The sequence below is a fragment of the Rhagoletis pomonella genome, unplaced genomic scaffold (assembly GCF_013731165.1).
Source record: "Rhagoletis pomonella isolate Grant_MI unplaced genomic scaffold, Rhpom_1.0 Rhpom_scaffold_01012, whole genome shotgun sequence".
Taxonomy (NCBI): Eukaryota; Metazoa; Arthropoda; class Insecta; order Diptera; family Tephritidae; genus Rhagoletis; species Rhagoletis pomonella.
Window position 1 is genome coordinate 26,054 of NW_023459566.1, and position 19,687 is coordinate 45,740.

At 38.6% G+C, this 19,687-nt stretch overlaps 4 protein-coding genes across 4 annotated transcripts; all 4 read left to right on the forward strand.

Annotated features, from left to right (window-relative positions):
- Positions 1-7,984: 7,984 nt before the first annotated feature.
- LOC118751812 lies at positions 7,985-8,782 on the forward strand. Its single transcript, XM_036486629.1, has one exon. The coding sequence runs from the start codon at positions 7,985-7,987 to the stop codon at positions 8,780-8,782; it is 798 nt and encodes a 265-aa protein (XP_036342522.1).
- Positions 8,783-9,087: 305 nt separating this feature from the next.
- On the forward strand, positions 9,088-9,633 carry LOC118751813. The gene has a single exon (XM_036486630.1). It carries the CDS (start codon positions 9,088-9,090, stop codon positions 9,631-9,633), a length of 546 nt encoding a protein of 181 aa, XP_036342523.1.
- A 1,338-nt stretch (positions 9,634-10,971) lies between these two features.
- LOC118751814 lies at positions 10,972-11,850 on the forward strand. The gene has a single exon (XM_036486631.1). The coding sequence runs from the start codon at positions 10,972-10,974 to the stop codon at positions 11,848-11,850; it is 879 nt and encodes a 292-aa protein (XP_036342524.1).
- Positions 11,851-16,808: 4,958 nt separating this feature from the next.
- On the forward strand, positions 16,809-19,168 carry LOC118751816. The gene is made up of 2 exons (XM_036486633.1): positions 16,809-17,746; positions 17,874-19,168. Exons 1-2 carry the CDS (start codon positions 17,458-17,460, stop codon positions 18,059-18,061), a joined length of 477 nt encoding a protein of 158 aa, XP_036342526.1. The 5' UTR covers positions 16,809-17,457; the 3' UTR covers positions 18,062-19,168.
- The last annotated feature ends 519 nt before the right edge of the window (positions 19,169-19,687 follow it).

A 19,687-nucleotide genomic window follows, 5' to 3' on the forward strand; every position in this document is an offset into this window, starting at 1 on the left:
AAGGGTAAGTTTATGAAAAGGCATTGAAGAGTGGCAACAGTGTAGTAAGCAACACTGAGGGCTCCAGTAATCGACAAAATTCTGCGTATACAGACTGCGTTTAAGTATACGTTCTGTTAAAGAGTATTTACATATATGCCAGCTAAGGCCCTATTCACAATAATTTTCTATTAGACAACCGAAATAGTATGTATGAATGTATGTATGGACAATGACCGAAACGAAGACGGCCGCACGTGTGAGTAACGTATTGCCAGAATACGTTTCAAAATGTATTGCCAGATGTTTATTTTCTTTTTCGATGGTCATATTATTACCTTTTTATAATCAGGCAATATTAAAAAAGAATTTTTCACCATCGAATAAACAGTGAGTTACGTATTTGCAAATTATTTTTATTTGCAAATAGCTTACGTATAAACGTAGTATATAATAAATAATATTTTATTATAAGGGAACACCTAAAGAATACTGACCTTTGACAGAGGATAGGGGGGGCTAAACGTGGAATTTTCAACATTTTCAAAAGCTTATATTTCGAAAACTATTGAACCGATTTTCTAAATATCGTTGGAAAGATGATTGAAGGGCCTTTCATTTGATATATACATCTATGTATATAATGTATACACGTTGCGAGAAAAGGTAAAAAACTAAATTATTACTACGTAATTATTATTTAAATTATTATTACGTTACTATTTATATTAACAGATATGTTTATCAGAAATAGCACAAAAATACTAACAGATATGTTTATCAGAAATAGCACAAAAATACTTAATTTGATATATGACTTGTAGCAAAAAAATTCTTGTGGACTTCTACGGTAAGGAATTCTACGCTAAAATACTGTGGACGCAACTCCTATTTTTCGACTCCTATTTTTAGTTTTTTTCTAGTGAAACGGTGGGTATTCTTTATTTGTTCCTATTCGCCTTTATAATATTCTTACGCTGCACACATAATACTCACAATTGCTATTAAACTTATAAAATAATATAACTTATTATATTCGAATTTATAATATTCTTACGCTTTGAGCATCTGACAACACATCTTGAAACGTATTCTGGCAACACGTTACTCACATGTGCGGCCATCTTCGTTTCGGTCATTGTCCATAATTACACACTTACATACTAATTCGGTTGTCTAAGGGAGAGTAAACAAATTTATAAACGTGTTCCTGATCGTTAAATAATGAAATTAATAAAATATAAATTAGATAAACGTTCAAAGAGCTTAATTTAGTTGGATTAGTGTTTTCTGCACACTTGTACTTGTTTGAAATGGTTTGTTATCGTACATTTTGTTAGGTGAAATTTTCAACTTTAACAACAAATTTCTCGTAAACTATGGCCCAATTTCAGATGGTCTATTTAAGTAGAGATTGTTGATTAACTTTCACTATACATTTTCAGATCACACATTTAATCTGAACTTAAATGGCGAATATTGGCTATTTAAATATGAGATATGCAACCCTGTGTTTGTACCGAACAATCAAGATTGATTGGTAGGTAGTTTAATCAATCCCACCAAAAAACAATCAGCTGTTCAGCACAAAATGTAAACAAACAAGCAAATGCAACAACAATTTCAAGGAACAAGCAGCAGTGCTGCCAATTGTTTGGCATATTTAAACAAAGTAGATCTGAAACCCAACGAAAGTTAAATGGCATTTAAACAACAATCCAAAATTAAACTTAAGTGTCATTTAAATATTCATTTGAAATTGGCCCTATGAGTTTCCTCGCCGTCAGGTTTTCAGTTTTGTGATATGTGCGACCCCCTCTACCCCCCCCATGTTATTTTCTTTGAAAAGTAAACAAAGAATATGAAGACGAAGCATAAAGGAAAAAATGCAAGCAATTTTGTAGCAAAAGTTTGTGCTAACCAATTTATTATTTTTTGTAAGTGTTTTTGCAACCAATTACCGCGCATTTCATTTTAATTACATTTGCACAAAAAAATTATTTAAAATCGCTTAAAAATCACTGAAATAAACCACCGGCAAAATACAAAATAAAGAAAGAAGCAAAACAGAAATAGCAAATTTCAAAATTACGAACGTCACACACTTTTTTCTCAGTTGCTATTACAAATGGCGGCTTCTCAACCGGTCAGATCTGTTCTAATTGGTTCATGGACACGGTGCGGCGAACAAAGGTGGCGCCGTCAGTGATACCGCTACTTTGGATTTGCCGATTTTGACTAGGGTTGCCAGATTTTGAAACGGAGAAAGGAGTACATTTATATTTTCGATAGAAAAAAGCAGTAAATGACATAAGAAAGGAGAACAATTTCTTTTTTTAATCTTTTGTGCAATTTATTGTTACAAATTACCATTAATTAGGTACAAACAAACAAAGATATCTTAGAATTCTTTTTCAAAGCAACAATAAATGTGAAAATTAAATAACTATACGGGTTGGCTTTCCAATAGGGGTGGTGACGTGGCACCTTTTCCGACCTTTTTGGAGAGGGCATGAATAGGGCTGCCAGATATCTCTGTTGCCCAAACCGGGGCACTTTAGAGAGGGCCTCTTAAACTTTGTGCTAAACTCGGGAAAATTCAATAAATTTGCATACAAATTAGCAACATTCTAATCAGACTTTTTATAAAAATGTTTAAAATGAAGTTTTCCGGCCCATTAAATTTTAGTGATTTTTGGTATTGTTTTTACTGAGAGTTTCTCAGAGAGGCTCAAAAGCTACATTTTCAAAATTTTTCTAAAAGACCTCCGAGCCAATAATTTTGTACGACACTGTACGTACTTATAAGTCTAGGTTTCATGAAAGAAAAAAATGTAAGTACAAGATAACATTAAAATATCAGTCATATTTTTCGTTGCTGTGAACTTGTTTCAAAACTTCTGTCTTTTCCTTAATATAATTGTAAAACTCTGTGCACGTCATTTTGAACGTATTTAGGTACATATACTAATCATCAACTGATGCTTGTGTAAAGTTCAACTATCTCTAAATGTAACTATTTCACAAATTAAACCGGGGCACTGAGAAAAAGAAGTTTAGAATTAAAAAAGCGTGCTACATTAAAAAAATACGCATATGAAAGAGCACCAACCCAACTCGTAATACATTTAAGTATACAAATTTTAGTATGTATAGAAATATTCAATTCAAATACGCCCATATTAAAATGAAGCGATTTGCAATTACCGATTGCTTTTTCATAATTAAGTTAAAAAATATTTAAATTCCATGCTGGTTGTAATGGGAATTGAACCTTGACCCTCTGGAAATTAGCAAATTGTGGCAAGCATCTTCGCGCACTCAGCTACAGCTAGACATGTAAATGTCCATTTAAATGCTGAGTTTGAATCAACACCACGCGTGCGTGTTATGAAAGTATTATTTTTAAATACGAACATTTTTAAACGATAATCAAATAGAAAGTATTCATGTTTACCATGCGTTATTTCCCTCAGTGAATTCATAACATTTTTCTGAATATTACAATTTTTTTTCTTAGTGTAGTGATTTTTGAACTTTTATTCAAGTTTGTGCAATCAAATCAAAAACCGGGGCACTAAAACGAAACCCGGGACATTTTAAGGTTGGACCGGGACACCGGGACAATAGTCTAAAACCGGGACATGTCCGGGAAAACCGGGACGTCTGGCAGCCGTAGGCATGAACCGCCATTGACAAAAATGTTACTCCCGACCACCTAGGGCCCCTATCGCTCCCTAGGGACTGGGGCAGAGATATCTGTTGCCAAAACGGGACACTTAAGGGTGGGAAAGGCCTCTCGCTCCCTTCCCTTTCGTTTCGACAAAAATTACGTACGAAAGTATGTAGTAAAATTTTATTTTGACAAACAAAAAAAAAACATAAAAAAATGAGATCATGAGATCATTACAACGTACACCAGCAAAACAAAACAATTTATCACAGCTAAAGCACAGAGAATTTTTCACAATGCATGTACCTTTTTTGTTCCTTATAAAAATACAGTTTATACTAAATACATCACAAAACATAAACAAAGATTTCTAAACTTTGTGCAAAACTCGGGAAAATGCAATAAATTTGCATACAAATTCGCAACTTTCTATTCAGACTTTTTTATAAAAATGTTGAAAATGAAGTTTTGCAGCCCATAAAAATTTAGTTGATTTTTGGTATTGTCTTTACTGAGAGTTTCTTCCATACAAACTACTTATGTTCGACATTTTTTGGTATGTGGAAGACACTGTTAGCAAAAAATAAATAATTGCAAAAAATCAACGAAATTTTCTGGTAACTTCAGACTTGCACTTTACTAATTGGCTCAACAGCTACATTTTCAAAATTTTTCTAAAAGATCTGATTAGAAATTGTGATCTGATGAAAGAGTCTCCGAGCCAATAATTTTGAACGGCGCGGTACTTATAAGTGATTTAGGTTTCACGAAAGAAACAAAATTAAATACAAGGTAACATTAAAATATCAGTAATTTGTTTCGTTGCTGTGAACTTGTTTCAAAACTTCTGGCTTTTGCTTAATATAATTGTAAAACTCTGTGCATGTCATTTTAATGTATTTAGGTACATATTATATTAATCATCAACTATTGCTTGTGCAAAACGTGCTAAATTAAAAAAAAAAAAATCGCATATGAAAGGGCACCAACCCAACTCGTAATAAATTTAAGTATACAAATTTTAGTATTTAGTATAGAAATATTCAATTCAAATACGCCAATATTAAAATGAAGCGCTTTGCACTTAAAGGATGCTTTTTCATAATTAAGTTAAAAAAAAAAAATATTTGAATTCCATGCTGCCTGTACTGGTATTTGAACCCTGACGCTCTGGAAATTAGCAAGTTGTGGCAAGCATCTTCGTGCACTCAGCTACAGCCAGACATGTAAATGTGCATTCAAATGCTCAGTTTGATTCAACACCACGTGTTCGTGGTATGAAAGTATTGTTTTTAAATACGAACATTTTAAAACGATATTCAAATAAAAAATATTCATGTTTACTATGCGTTATTTCCCCCAGTAAATTCATAAAATTTTTCTTAATATTACAATGCGTTGTTTCTCTCAGTGTAGTAATTTTTATTCAAAATTTGTGCAATCAAATCGAAAACCGCGACACTTAAACGAAACCCGGGACATTTTAAGGTTGGACCGAGACTCCGGGACAAATAGTCTAAAACCGGGACATGTCCGGGAAAACCGGGACGTCTGGCAGCCCTACTAGGGACCCCTTAGAAAAATGACCAAAAGTCACAATTTTCACTTGCGCTTTTTCGTTTGAAAAAGGTTGAATATTGATTTGCACGGGACATTTTATATACCCTTGATAACAAAAGAGGTGCCTGCCCATCTTCTACTTAGTAAGGGTTATAATCCCTAAGCGCGGCCGAAAAGTGGGAGGAAATTAGCCTATATTTACAGAAGATATGTAATAAAGTAACCGACGAAGACTTGCGTGCCGCTTTTCTCCCAAACCCCCTGGTAAACCCAAATGAGGGTTAAATCTAAAAACTATACAATAACGACTTTTTTTACTTGCGCTTCTCTCTCAAAGTGTTTATCGCCGGTAAACCCAAATGAAGGTGAAAATTTAAAAACAAATTAATAAAATTGAAGTAAAATCTGTGGATAATTAACAATAAACTACTTTTTTCGCAAAATCTATAAAGGCCAATTTTATTTTTCAAACAAAACTGTGCAACAGTTATTATATATTATTATTATAAAGGAGTACATTTCCAGATATTTTTTTGGGAGTACATGGGAGTACATTGCAATAAAAAGGAGTACGTTTACTCCCAAAAGCAGTACGTCTGGCAACCCTAATTTTGACAGTTGTGGTAACTTGTAAATAAACCTTTGTTTACAAATCAGCGAAAGAGAAATTTGAATTATAAGTGAAAAATCAGTTTAAATTGTGTTAATTTGCAATTTGTGAGTGATTTTTGAGTTGAAGACAGCGTAAAAACTAATACAATGAAGTGCTGTGTGTTAAATTGCGACAGCCCCCAAGATGCAAGAAGCGTAGGTGCAAGTGTCGCGCGGACGAATCGCTGCATTTTGTGTACATAGGGCACGACAATGCCGTTCCCGAAATGTTTCTCTATTATTATATTAACAGCATTTCCTCACAATGATTTTGTTTCTGCTACACGCAGCCTCCATTTGCAAGTTAGCTAATCAATCCCACAGAGATGCTGCTGCAGTTTTCTGCAACAGCCTTTGTATAAGACATCATGTCCCATCACTGATTTAATTACATGTGTATAAGCCATAATGTCCCATCACTGATTTAATTACATGTATATATTTTTCGTATTCAGTGGCATCACTTGTTTCTTTAGTTTTTTGTGGTTCTGTCGTTTCTCTGTTTCGTAGCGCTGCACATTGGCAGGCATAAGATTAAAATTGTAATTTGCTTATTATTATTATACAAATAAAGATCGACTCGGACAGACGAGTCCTCTGTGCAATAAATTATCATTGTTGATTTGATAGCGGTTGGATTTTTTGGAGCGGCCAACGAGTGGACGTCTGAATGTATCAAGGAGTTTCTGATACATTTTTGGTGCCTCCTGTGAGGAACAATTTTGAGGTGCATTCGCGAACAAGCGATCGAGGAAGTCTCGCTTGGATTGGCAGTGCAGCTGGAGTTACCGGCAAGGGCTCCACATATTTAGTTCGTATAACGGAGTACTGAGACTTTGCCAGAAGTGCGGCAATAGCGGTGATTTGTAGTCGCTTCGAGGTGGCACAACAACAACTCGTGAGCCGTTTAGAATTAACTGTTCGATAAGCCGCTAATCAACGTTTGCTTTGTGGCGTGATTAGGCAGATATCATTTTCTTGGGAAAACTGTACAATATATATTGCGGGATGACGTCTTTGAATTTACGTACTTCCGCGAAGTCATCGATTACGCGGATTTTTAATATGGTTCATACAGAGGACTACAGTCCAGACCAGGTCGTAATAGAGCACAGTACTGGGATCGTTTCGTTGAACATCATTTGGACTTAGTCGGACACTGTACGCTAGCACGGAAGAGCAATTCAACAAGGTTTGCATTAAATTACGTCGCTTGCTATTGCAATGCACTCCTGTTGAGCATGACTTCGTGCTGACCCAAGCAGCGGATTTGCGGCTAGATCCTGTTTCCATACCACCCTTCGATGGTCAGGTGGAGAACTGGCTTGTGTTTAAAGACATGTTCGAGACAATGGTCCACCAACGGACAGATCTCGAGCTAACATACAAGCTTAGTAAATTGCGGCAGTACGTCAAGCCTGAAAGTGTCCCAATGGTCACTGGGTTGCATACTGGAGGATATGAAGAGGTTTGGGCGGAACTGAAGCGTCGCTATGACAACCCCTATCTGCTGTCACAAACCCATGTGCAACGTATACTAGCTTTGCCAACTGGCACGGGACACACAGAAGGTGCTCCGTGATATCATCGACTGTGTACGTAACAGCTTTCGTGCATTATCTGTCATGGGGTTGCCGGTAACACAATGGGATGCACTTGCGATTCCAATATTGCTGCCAAAGCTGCCGGTAGCAGCAAGAAATGATTGGGGCATGAGCCTCAAAGACAACGATATTCCCCGATTGGAAGAGTTATTGAGTTTCATCGAGCGTCGCGCGATGAATATGCCGGCTGCATCGTCTGTGTCGCATGGTGTGATCACCTCTTCACGGCATACGGCACAACGTGGGGCTAGAGCACACATAGCGTCTGCACAAGCGAATGGTGCGAATACTTCAAGTTGTCCACATTGTTCGGAGAACCATCTTCTTGCCAAATGTCATCGCTGGCGGAATCTTGCAGTAACGGCTCGTTGGGAGACCGTTAAACGTTTGCCTTTGCTTCAACTGTCTACGTGACGGCCATGTTACGCGTGATTGTTCAGCAGGAGTTTGTACGGTTTGCCGCCAAAAACATCATACACTTCTTTGTCGCAGTCCGACTGTTGGTTCGGGTACTAGCATGGCCACCGGTTCCCACCAAATGGATTCAACGAATTCAAAGCCAGAACCTACAGTATCGCAGCCTCAGGTCTTCCCACGCGGTGAACAACAGTCAAATGTAGTTCAGTCTTTCTTGGTTCATGGTGATCACGTCGTGTTGTTGGCCACTGCGCAGGTTTTGCTCGCTGATCATCAGGGCAACCTACATAAATGCAGAGCTTTGTGTGATATGGGATCTCAGGTGAGCTTTTTATCAGAATCTATGTTTCATCGTTTGAATCTTCGTAGAAGACGCTGTGTCATGACTATTGAAGGCGTCGGCCAAAACTCAACGTACACTAAGGCCATTACCACCCTTAACCTGCGTTCGAGGATTGGTGAAGGGGTCGACATTAGTTTCAACGCTTACATTTTGAATTCGATCACTTCATCGACACCAGCGATTCCTGTAAACAAAGCCGCCTATGAGTACTTAAGTGGTCTACAACTGGCTGACCCTACATTTGGTTTACCGGGGTGCATCGATTTGCTTATCGGTGCTGATATTTGGAGCACCATCCTCCAAGATGGAGTGGTATCAGGAGGCTGTGATAAACCATGTGCATTGCGTACTCGACTCGGGTGGATTGTGTTGGGCCCGACTAATGCCCAATCGCACGAATCCAAGCCTCAGTCCTTAAGTACCAAATTGAAAGACCATGATCTTGATGAGCTTCTTCGAAAATTTTGGGATGCGGAAGAACCACCTGAAGGCAGCTATGTGGAGGACTGCGAGCAAATATTCATGGACACGTTTTCGAGGAATCCCGATGGTTGATATGTCGTACAAATTTTATTCCGATTCAATGCTCCGGTACTTGGAAATTCCCATAGTGGTGCCCTTCGTCAATTCTTTCATTCGCGCGAAATTCCGCGCGGTGTTTAATGCCTCGGCAAAATCGAGCAATGGCATATCATTGAACGACACGCAACTGGTTGGTCCCCAATTGGAGGACAATCTCGTCCACATCCTCCACAGATTTCGACGGATTCAAGTTGCCATTAAGGCGGACGTGGAGAAGATGTTCCGTCGGGTCGAGGTGGATAAAAGGCATCGCAAATGGCAGCAGATTCTCTGGCGGTATGGCTTGTGGACCGTACAACGCTATTCGCACATTGCAACAGTGCGCCAGTGATAACTTTTCAGTTATCCACAATGTTAACCGGGCAGCTGAGGCCAAGGAGAGCATCCTCTCAAACTTTTACGTCGATGATTACTTGGATAGTGTAGATACTACTACAGAGGCAATCGAGCGTGCTCGTAATGTCGGCAAGATCCTGCGCCAAGGCCATTTCGTTTTGAGTAAGTGGAACTCCAATTGCGCGCTGACCTTGACGGCTCTTGTGGATGCATCAGTTGCCACCACCGAGTCGTTTCCGAGTAATTCTGATACCACTGTACTGGGCTTGCACTGGAACCCTAATAATGACACTTTATTTTACAAAGTACGGTTGCCGGACCTCGATGCAATTCCTACTAAACGCAACGTACTTAGCGATGTCGCACGATTATACGACACATCGGGATTATTGTCGCCGGTGATCGTATGGGCCAAGATTTTTATTCAGATGCTTTGGAAGGCAGAGCTGCCATGGGATACAGCATTACCAGGCTATTTACGAGATTAATGGTTAACATTTCGGAATGGTTTGTACCAGCTTTCCAGTATTCAGGTCTTGCGTTGGCTGGGCATGACCAAGACGTCCACGGTAAACTTGCACGGCTTCTGTGACGCCAGCAGCAAAGCTTACGCTGCGGTCGTCTATGTGCGCATCGAAGATCCAGAGGGTGCGGTTCGCGTATCCCTGGTTGCGGCCAAAACAAGGGTAGGACCCAGTAAGGGTACTACAATTCCACGAATGGAACTCAGTGCAGCACAACTACTCGTTATGACGATGGAAGAGATTCGTCACGCCTTGCGACTGGACAGCGCAGATTGTATGTATTGGAGTGATTCGACCATTGTCCTCCACTGGATCCAGAAAGCACCGACCGTATTGAAGCCGTATGTAGCCAAACGTGTGGCATTCATACAAACTCATTCTGAAGTGAAGTATTGGCGACACATCCGAAGTGAACACAACCCAGCAAAATGCGCCAGTCGTGGCATTCCACCAACAGCGCTTGAAGATCATCTACTCTGGTGGACTGGTCCACCAACACTTGCTTCAATCGTATCACCGAGTTGCCTGCTTTGACTGACGAAGAACAACAGACAGCAACGTTGGAGAGCCGCCCCCCCTCGCAGCTTGGTGACCGCTGCGACATGTGGGTTATTGCACACGGCATTCGGTGGCAGGCGAATTCCTTTGGTGGAGAAGTTTAGCCGTCTGAATAGACTGCTTGACACTACGGCACGTCTACGACGAATCTTACCTGCATTCCGAGGTCACCGAGGTGATCCGCTGACCACAGAGGAGAGGGCATGGGCCCTTGAGCTTCACATTCGACAGTCACAAGGTAATGTGTACCTATCAGATATTAATTCGCTCAGATCTCATTCCAGCATAAGTTCCACAAGTAAGCTAGTGTCCCTGAATCCCTTCTTGGACGAAAAACAGATACTTCGAGTCGGTGGTCACTTACAGAGAGCAGAGTTGTCATTTAATCAACGGCACCCGATTATTCTAGCGAAGGATGGAGCACTATCATGGCTGCTTATCGCCGATGCCCATGAGAAGTGTATTCATGGTGGCATTCAAGGGATGATGCAGTATTTGCGCCAACGTTTCTGGATCGTACACATGCGCGCATTGGCCAAGACGTTTGTCCATCGATGTGTTGTATGCCGCCGTCATCAGCGAATCACCCAACAACAACAGATGGCATCGCTCTCGAGATCAAGGGTATTGGTTGCACCACCGTTCACTCACACAGGCCTCGATTACTGCGGCCCAATTAATGTGCGATTGGGTGGTAAGAGGTCGAACGTTTTGACCAAGACTTATGGTGCGATTTTTGTCTGCATGGCCTCCAAGGCCGTGCATATAGAGCTGGCTGAGAATTTGACAACCAGGGCATTTATTGACGTATACGACCGCTTTACAAGCCGACGAGGTATTTGCGCCATACTTTACAGCGATAATGGTACGCAATTTGTTGGAGCCAATAAACAGCTGCAGCTTGACTTGGCGGAATGGTCGAACACGCAAGCGAAACAACATGTAGCCGCTGTAGGTACGAAGTGGAGATTCATCGCTCCTGCAGCTCCGCATCATGGTGGACTCTGGGAGGCCGCTGTGAGATCTGCGAAGATACACCTGTACCGGACGATTGGTCGTCAAACATTGAGATTTATCGAACTAAGCACTCTACTAACTCGGATAGAAGCGTGTTTTAATTCCCGCCCACTGGTGGCTCTTCACGATGATCCCGAAGGTGGTCTCGCACTTACTCCTGGAGAGTTCCTCATTGGACGACCGCTTGTTTCTCGCCCCGAGCCTGCAGTGCCTGATGTTCCTGAGAATAGTCTCAAGTATTGGCAGCGGCTGCAGCGCATGTATGAACATTTTTGGAAGCGATGGCAGCAAAACTACCTTACTTCGCTTCAGGCACGTGGTAAATGGGTACGTCCTCATCCCAATCTTCAACGCGGCGACGTAGTACTTATCCTCAACGAGAATCTTCCACCAGCTCACTGTCGTATGGCACGAGTCATCGATGTACATCCTGGCGACGATGGCCTAGTGCGCGTCGTAACCGTCGAGTACAACAGCGATAAGAGGACAGACGAAGGTCTCTATGTAAAGCATCGATGTCAGCGACCGGTTCAAAAGCTTTGCCGGCTAACTGGTCCCAACGAAGAGATCCTGAACCGTGACGGTTTAGCCGGGCAGGATGTATAAGCCATCATGTCCCATCACTGATTTAATTACATGTATATATTTTTCGTATTCAGTGGCATCACTTGTTTCTTTAGTTTTTTGTGGTTCTGTCGTTTCTCTGTTTCGTAGCGCTGCACATTGGCAGGCATAAGATTAAAATTATAATTTGCTTATTATTATTATAAAAATAAAGATCGACTCGGACAGACGAGTCCTCTGTGCAACAAATTATCATTGTTGATTGGATAGCGGTTGGATTTTTTGGAGCGGCCAACGAGTGGCCGTATGAATGTATCAAGGAGTTTCTGATACAGCCTTAATTGCAAAGCAATTGAGTGCATTAAAACGTTTGCCGAAGCAGCCTCAATTGCAAAGCAATGGAGTGCATCTAAAATGTTCACTGTTCTCTAATAGATTAGGTGAAAAATGCAATATTTTCGCATTTAGCAAAATTAAAACACGTTTTTCGCTGTAAAGTGAACTGCTTTGGCAGTTTCAACTCGTTCTTCTTTTCGCTCTATTCTTTGTTTACTTGTGGTACACAAATGTCAACGCCCAGGACGGCGCAATCTTGTATTCTATCATTCTTGGTTCATGGATCAGTTTGGGGCTAGAGCTGGAAAACTATCGATGGTCGAGCCATAAATCATGAACCAAAAATACAAGATCACGTAAGAACGCGACGTTGTATTTGTAACTGGTTTTGAGAAAAAAGTTTGCGAAAGCGGGTTCGTCAGCTGAGCATTTGTTTACATCACAAGCACCACTATTTTACACTTTTATTTAAGTAAAGAAGAGTTAATTCAACATGACAACAAATTTTCAAGCATTTTATTGCATCATTTTACCTAAATTGTGCGCTTAAAGTGGCTGACAATAATTTTGGCTAATTTTGGTTTTCGTTGTTTTCTTTGCTTTGTTTACTTTTCGCTCGTTTTCCAGTGAAACAAGATGGCGTTGAACCCGCTAAAAAAATCGACTTTTTCACTCTCTTGTTCTTACGTGATCTTGTGTCTTTCGTTCATGGCCATAAATAACAAAAACAAATAACTTATAGCCCGAACACAATGAATACGACAAGCTACAACCACAGCTGTCAAATTACTACTCTTATGTAGATAATTATTTTGGCGACGACCGGGCTACGCGACGGCTGTAGTTGTAGCCAGATTAGATCTATTTCTATTTTTCTGGCGACAGATAAGGTTCTTCCTCTTCTTTTATGTCAAACTCATACAAATTCATGAAGTCGCTGCCGCGTTCAACGAAATCATGTCGCCATCGACAAAGCGTTTGGATAATGAAGATGGCAAATTGGAAGCTGTGGTCGTAGGTCGTCGTTTTCAATGTGTTCAGAACTTTAAGGACGAGCACACCTAAAAGTTAAACATTTTAAAAATAGAATTATTAACAAAAATCAACAAAACCAACAACCACATGATCAAGTTTAAATAGTTCTGGAATAGCTGCGCTTGTATGTAGTTGGCTTAACAAATGAAAAAGTGGAAAAAAGCAACAAGTATTAAGGCGGACTTAGCACAGTGCGTAGGCAACTGGCTTTTCATTAAAAACGGCCTCAAGCTCAATACAAATTGTTGAATGTATTTTTTTTGTGTATGTTACCGCATAACTTTGGACGACGTTAACCGATTTCGATAATTCTTATTTCATCGGAAAGGTGGTACCTCAAGGGTACCGATAATTCGTGAAGAAATTAACGATAATATTAAATTTTTATATGAGATTTGAAGTCGTTTTTGTTTTTTGCTTAAAAATTACTTGTTGTATTATGGATTTGTCATATTTTTGTGATATTTATATACTTTAGCATAAAGAAATTGAACAACTTGAACCAAATCCAACATACATGCCTGATAGTTTGACCGCTCCTCAAAACTGATACATTATTGACTGACAAACTTGATGGACAATGTGTAGCTCGCATAACTTTCTTCTGCAAGCAGGTGAACACGGCCAGTACAATGAGAAAAATATGTGCTGTCCCTTTTACTCAAAGGAAGCCGGCTGAATTCATAGTTTTGTATACAATTCTGCTGTATTAACATACGTTGTAGGTGCAGTGAGAAGTACGTGTTGTATACGAGCCGAAGCCATATTAATTGTATAATTATAATTGATAGTAGGTCTCAAAAAATCTGCTAATTAAACCACTGTAAGTATGTTGTATTTCTTAGTAATGCTTGTTGATAATCAGCATTTGTTAGTGTTTGGAATGTAAACATATACCTAGGTTAATTTATAAATGTACCCATACACACCAGTGTTGCCACAACTTTTTCTGATTTTTCTCCAAAATCACCAGAAAAAAAATGACCAAATTCAACAAGATTTTACCAAACTTAATTTATGGCTGCGTTTCTTTATGCATTCCGGATAATCCCACTTCACAGCCGGAATAAACAGAATGCGTTTGAAATATACGTCAACATATCATCAGGAACGTTCTAAAGAATAAATAAACAAAAAAGTTTATTCCAAACGTTCAGAATGAATAAAGAAATGCAGCCTATGTGCATATATCCAAAGATACCAAGCTTTTCATGCAACCAGCAACATAAAAGCTTGGTGGGGATTTCAAACCTGAGTATGGCCGAAGAAATAAATTTGTCGACTTCGCATTGTTTTAAGAACATGGTACTGTATTATGGCTCGTAATGGTATGCTTTGCAGTTGGATATAAAGCGTGGCTACGAATAACTGTTACCCCGGTCTTTTTTGAGAACTAAAAGGCTCCTTTAGAGATTTTGCAAAAAAAAAGTATTTTATTGTTAATTTTCCACAGATTTTACTTTAGTTGTATTAATTAGTTATTACATGTTTATCCCTATTTACATTTGCCAGCAGTTTAAACTTTGAGAGAAAAGTTCATTTGGCACGCAAGTCTTTTTCAGGTGTATTTTTTCTTAGGCTTTGTATAAAAAAATACAAAAAAGAAAAAAACTATAAGGTTGGTCGAATGAATGCCCGTCCTAGTCACCAGTTCTGAGTCTATTCGATTTTTGAGTATGAGACCTTATGTTGAACAAAATGGGAAGTATAAGGGACTCAAAACGGAAAAAATTTGCCTATGGTTACAGAAGATATGGAATAATTTAACTGATGAAGGCCTGCGTGCCAAATGAACTTTTCTCTCAAAGTTTACACTGGCGGCAATTGTAAATAAGGATTAAAATTTAATAAGTAATTAATACAACCAAAGTAAAATCTGTGGAACATTAATAATAAAATACTGTTTTCGCAAAAACTATAGATTACCCTTTTATTTCTCAAAAAAAAAACTGGGTAACAGTTAATCGTCGCCACGCTGTACATCCCCATCCGTGAAAAAAGCTCAGGCCACAAAGCCACACGCTATTAGGCGCATAATGTTCCGTAGAGGGAATACCACTGAGATCCTACGACTTGGCACCATGCCACTTTTTCATGAGGCCGTAAACCTAAAATTTTGCAGCACTTTAAAATCAACATTTCTCCAGTTATGACCAATAAACATACAAACATATGTTAACAAGTCGAAAATATCGCAAAATTCACTGCAGTCGTGAAAGCTTTCGACTCACACATAAAGTTAAGGGAACAAGTGCAGAATAAGTCCCGTTTTTCGAAAATTACCCCTTTGCCACTCCATAGCACCTGCAACATAAGTTTACCACCCCAAAACATTTTGTATAACATTAGAATCAGAAAAAAAGGGCGGACCACGGCCACTTTTCGTTTTTTTTCTAGCTTAACGGGCCGTATTCTGCACTTATGCCAAAGTTAGGTTGCGTACTGAATTCCGGAATTTTTTGAACGAACATAACCATTTACATAGAATTCTACTCATATGGTTGCCGAGTTACACCGAAATATTGATGGCAATTGCAAAGCTGACGAACTGATAAGGAAAAGTACGACCATCCACTACCGTCTGGAAAAGGACAAGGTAGATATGACAATAGCCACTTTCAAGCAGTTTGTTAGAGATCACACAACCCTAGTAACCAAGGAACGCCGAAGAACTTTTAGACTTGCGAAACTTTCCGGATTACTTGGCAGATATATCTATAAAAGGAAACGCTTACGACTCACTTCGTAATGTAAAATCAGAAATTCTTTTGACCTATATTACGTGTAGGACCGAATGGAAAAAGTTGCCAAATTGAGAATTATGTTACCAAATTACCAAATATAAATAAAAAAAAAAATGCCAATTTTGGTAAAAAATTTTCAAAGCGGCAACGCTGGTACACACCTACATACAAAGTATCTAACTACAAAGAAGGAAAAATTCACCACTTGAGTGACTCGGTGTTCAAAGTGCGTTCGTAAATAATTGTAATAAGTTACTGGGTTTAAATCAGTGCCCGCCAAACACTTTCCTGGGAAACGAACTATATTGGCCTTTCACATGTACACAATCGGTTTCTTACACGTACACTATCCGAACGTCAAAAGAAAGAGTAGAAGAGCAACAAATTTTATTTAGTTGCATGCAAACAATAGGCGAAGCAGGTTGATGACGCATTAAGGCCTGTATGCAGCTCTCAAGAAAAGCAAAAACTCCATATAAAATGACGTACAAGAAATGGCTAAGAAATTTACTTGAGCCAAATTTCCTTAAGGCAGTACGCAGTTCTTAAGAAATTTCCTACGCTTTCTACTACGGTTTTCTAAAGTTTTTTGTGAAAAAAAGAGCACAAGGCAACCCAGGTTTGCAACAGAAATATGTGCCCGTTCCATTATTTCTTGAAGAAAGAGTGAGGCGACAGGCTGTGAGGTATCAAAAATGTCAAAATTCCTTGGACACACACGCGAAATAATGGCAATTTTTTCTTGACCGTTTTCTTGAGAGCTGCATACAGGGCTTTATTGTTGAATAAAGTAGGTACACTGAGCAGAATGAATAAATATTCATTCAAAAATTTTATAACACAATTTTTCGTACATACACCCCTAAAAATAGGTATAAATATTAGAGCTCTTGAAATTGTTCGAATAATTCGATTATTCGAATATTCGAACGTTCGAATGGCAATTGTTTGTACGATTGGAAATCGAATGTTACTATTCGAATAGTTGATTCTCTTCGATTATTCGAATAGTCGCAAAGCTACGATTATTCGAATAACTTCTTAAAATCGAATATTCGATCGTTGTAATAAGTGTTATTTGTCAAAAAAAAAAAAAAGAATTTATAAATTTTGTGTGTTTTTGTGAACATGAGTGCAAGAAAACAAAGTTGGGTGTGGAGTTTTTTTACGAAGTGCAGTGATGGTAAGCAAGTTACTTGCTCCATTTGTGGAGCAGTCCTTAGTTTCCACTACTCCACTTCCTCGCTAAGCACTCACTTGAAACAAGTCCATAAGAAGGAACCGATTCGTGGTGGTGGCATGTAAGTACAAATAAAGAAAAATATAAGTTATAAGTAAAATATAGAGCACAAGCTTGTTACACATATGTAGAACACCGGACACGAATATCGATGCAACAAGTGGTGAATGCGTTGAAACGCAGGCGAGCACCTCGGGTGGCCGTAAGAGAAAAAAGCACGACACCGTTCATGACTGCACATTTGAACGTCAGGAATTGATATCTCGTGGAGTGGCACGCCTAATCGCAAGTAACATGTTACCAATCTCCTTCCTTTCCTCTGAAGGCTTTCGCGACTTTATGAAGTTATTGGAACCAGGATACAAAGTTCCCTCTCAACAAAGTATACTCTCACGCTTACAATTGTTTTATAATGACGTAAGAGAAAAAATTGCAAACGATTTGGCGGAGGTAGAAAGCGCATCAATTTCAGTGGACGAATGGACATCAAGAACTCAAGATTGTTATTTATCAGTCGAAGCCCAGTATATTGACAAAAATAGTGAATTGTGCAAAGTTACACTTTGTAACGAGCAACTAGAAGGTAAATCTATTAAAATAACTACCTTGTATGTAGATATATAAAATAAACACATACACTCATACATACATGCATAATTTGTGTTTTAATTTTAAGACATGTCAATTGTTTAAATAATTTGTATTTATAGACCGACCAAATGCTGAAAACATTGCATCCGCAATAGAAGTAGTTTTAGCCGATTGGAACATTTCCGACAAAACGCAAGCGATAACGCACGACAGTGCATCAGTCATGAATGCAGCAGCGCAACAACTTTTTAATATAGGGGACAGCATCAAGTGCAGCGCTCACCTTTTGCAGCTTGTGACGCATTAGCAGCTGTACCTGATTACGATAAAATTTGCAAAAAAGGACGAAATTTAACAGCACATTTTCATCGCTCAAATATTGCCATAACTGCACTAGTAAACCGCCAAGTACAGTTGGGGATAAAGGAAAATCGACTCATACAATGCTGCGAAACACGTTGGAACTCCAAATATTACATGTGTGAGAGGCTGCTTTTGAATCGAAATGCAATCTGCCTAGTTTTATCAGATAAAACCGTTACAAAAACTTGCGATGCGCTGAGGCTAGAAATGCAAGAGAAGGAGTGGGGTGAAATGCAGAACTTGGTTGACATTTTGAAACCTTTTGATAAAGCGACTGCAGTGCTATGTGGTGGCAAAAATGTGACATTGTCTTTAGTGCGACCTTTAATACACCGTCTTATTAAAAACCACATGGCCGCATCGTCGGAAGACGATGCAAATAAATATATATTCAAAGAAACTGCACATAATTCCCTTTTTGAAAGGTTCAATATGGGTTGTGTTTTAGAAAAAGTTTCAGCTCCAATAATTTCCTAATTTTTAGACCCCAGATATAAGAACCTTAATGATGAAGATTCGCAAACAAAACACAAGGTTTATGACTTTATCAGAAGCCAACTTCAAGTAAGCAATGTCATTAACCAAGAAACAGACAGCGTAGTACATACCGACTTGGATTTTTTGTTTGATGGTGAAATCCCAACAAATAATTTTATGTCACAAATCGACTCTTATTTGGCTGAACCTCAGATCGGCCACAACATTCATCCCCTAACATGGTGGAAAAATCACCGTGCTATTTATCCGGAACTTTTCAAATTAACCGCAAGATATTTGTGCATACCAGCTACATCGGCAGAGTCCGAACGCACTTTTTCAATTGCTGGGAATATTGTCACGCCACGTAGAAGTTGTTTGTCACCGCAAAATGTTAGCCTTCTTACATTCCTGTATAATAATAAGCGTTTCTTCACAGATATGTGTCCATTTTAATAACTTAATTATTCCTCTTAGAAGGTAAAATGCATTTTATGTGATTTTTTAACCTGTTCATTTATATTGTTGCTGAATAATTACAAAATTGTCTCAAAACAAACTTATGTTCCTACATTTCAATTTATTTAAATGTGTACATACTTATTCCTACACACATTTCAACATTCGAATAATCGAGCACCAGTTATTATTCGAATAATTGACTACGAGCAGGTTATTCGAATAATCGACAGTGAGCGATTATTCGAATACTGCTAATCGAATTTCACTATTCGAATAGTATCATATTCGAATAATTCGAATATTCGATTAATCGAATATCAAGAGCTCTAATAAATATGGTACCAAGTCGTGCTTTTCTTCATATTAAAAGAACTTTGTGAATTATGTATTTTTTTTAATACCAGACTACTCCTCAATTAAAACATACAATATGTTTTGTTATTTATCTTTTGGTTTAATCGTTATTTTAAATTGTTCTTAAATGTCAAGTTTTACCTAATTTTAAAATAAATATATATTAGATATATATATTTTTATTTTATTTCTACTTGAAATCAACGAAACTTTCTTTTAATGTTCAGAGAGCTCGAAGCACGTTATATTTTTTGCTCAGAAATCCACACTTAAATTA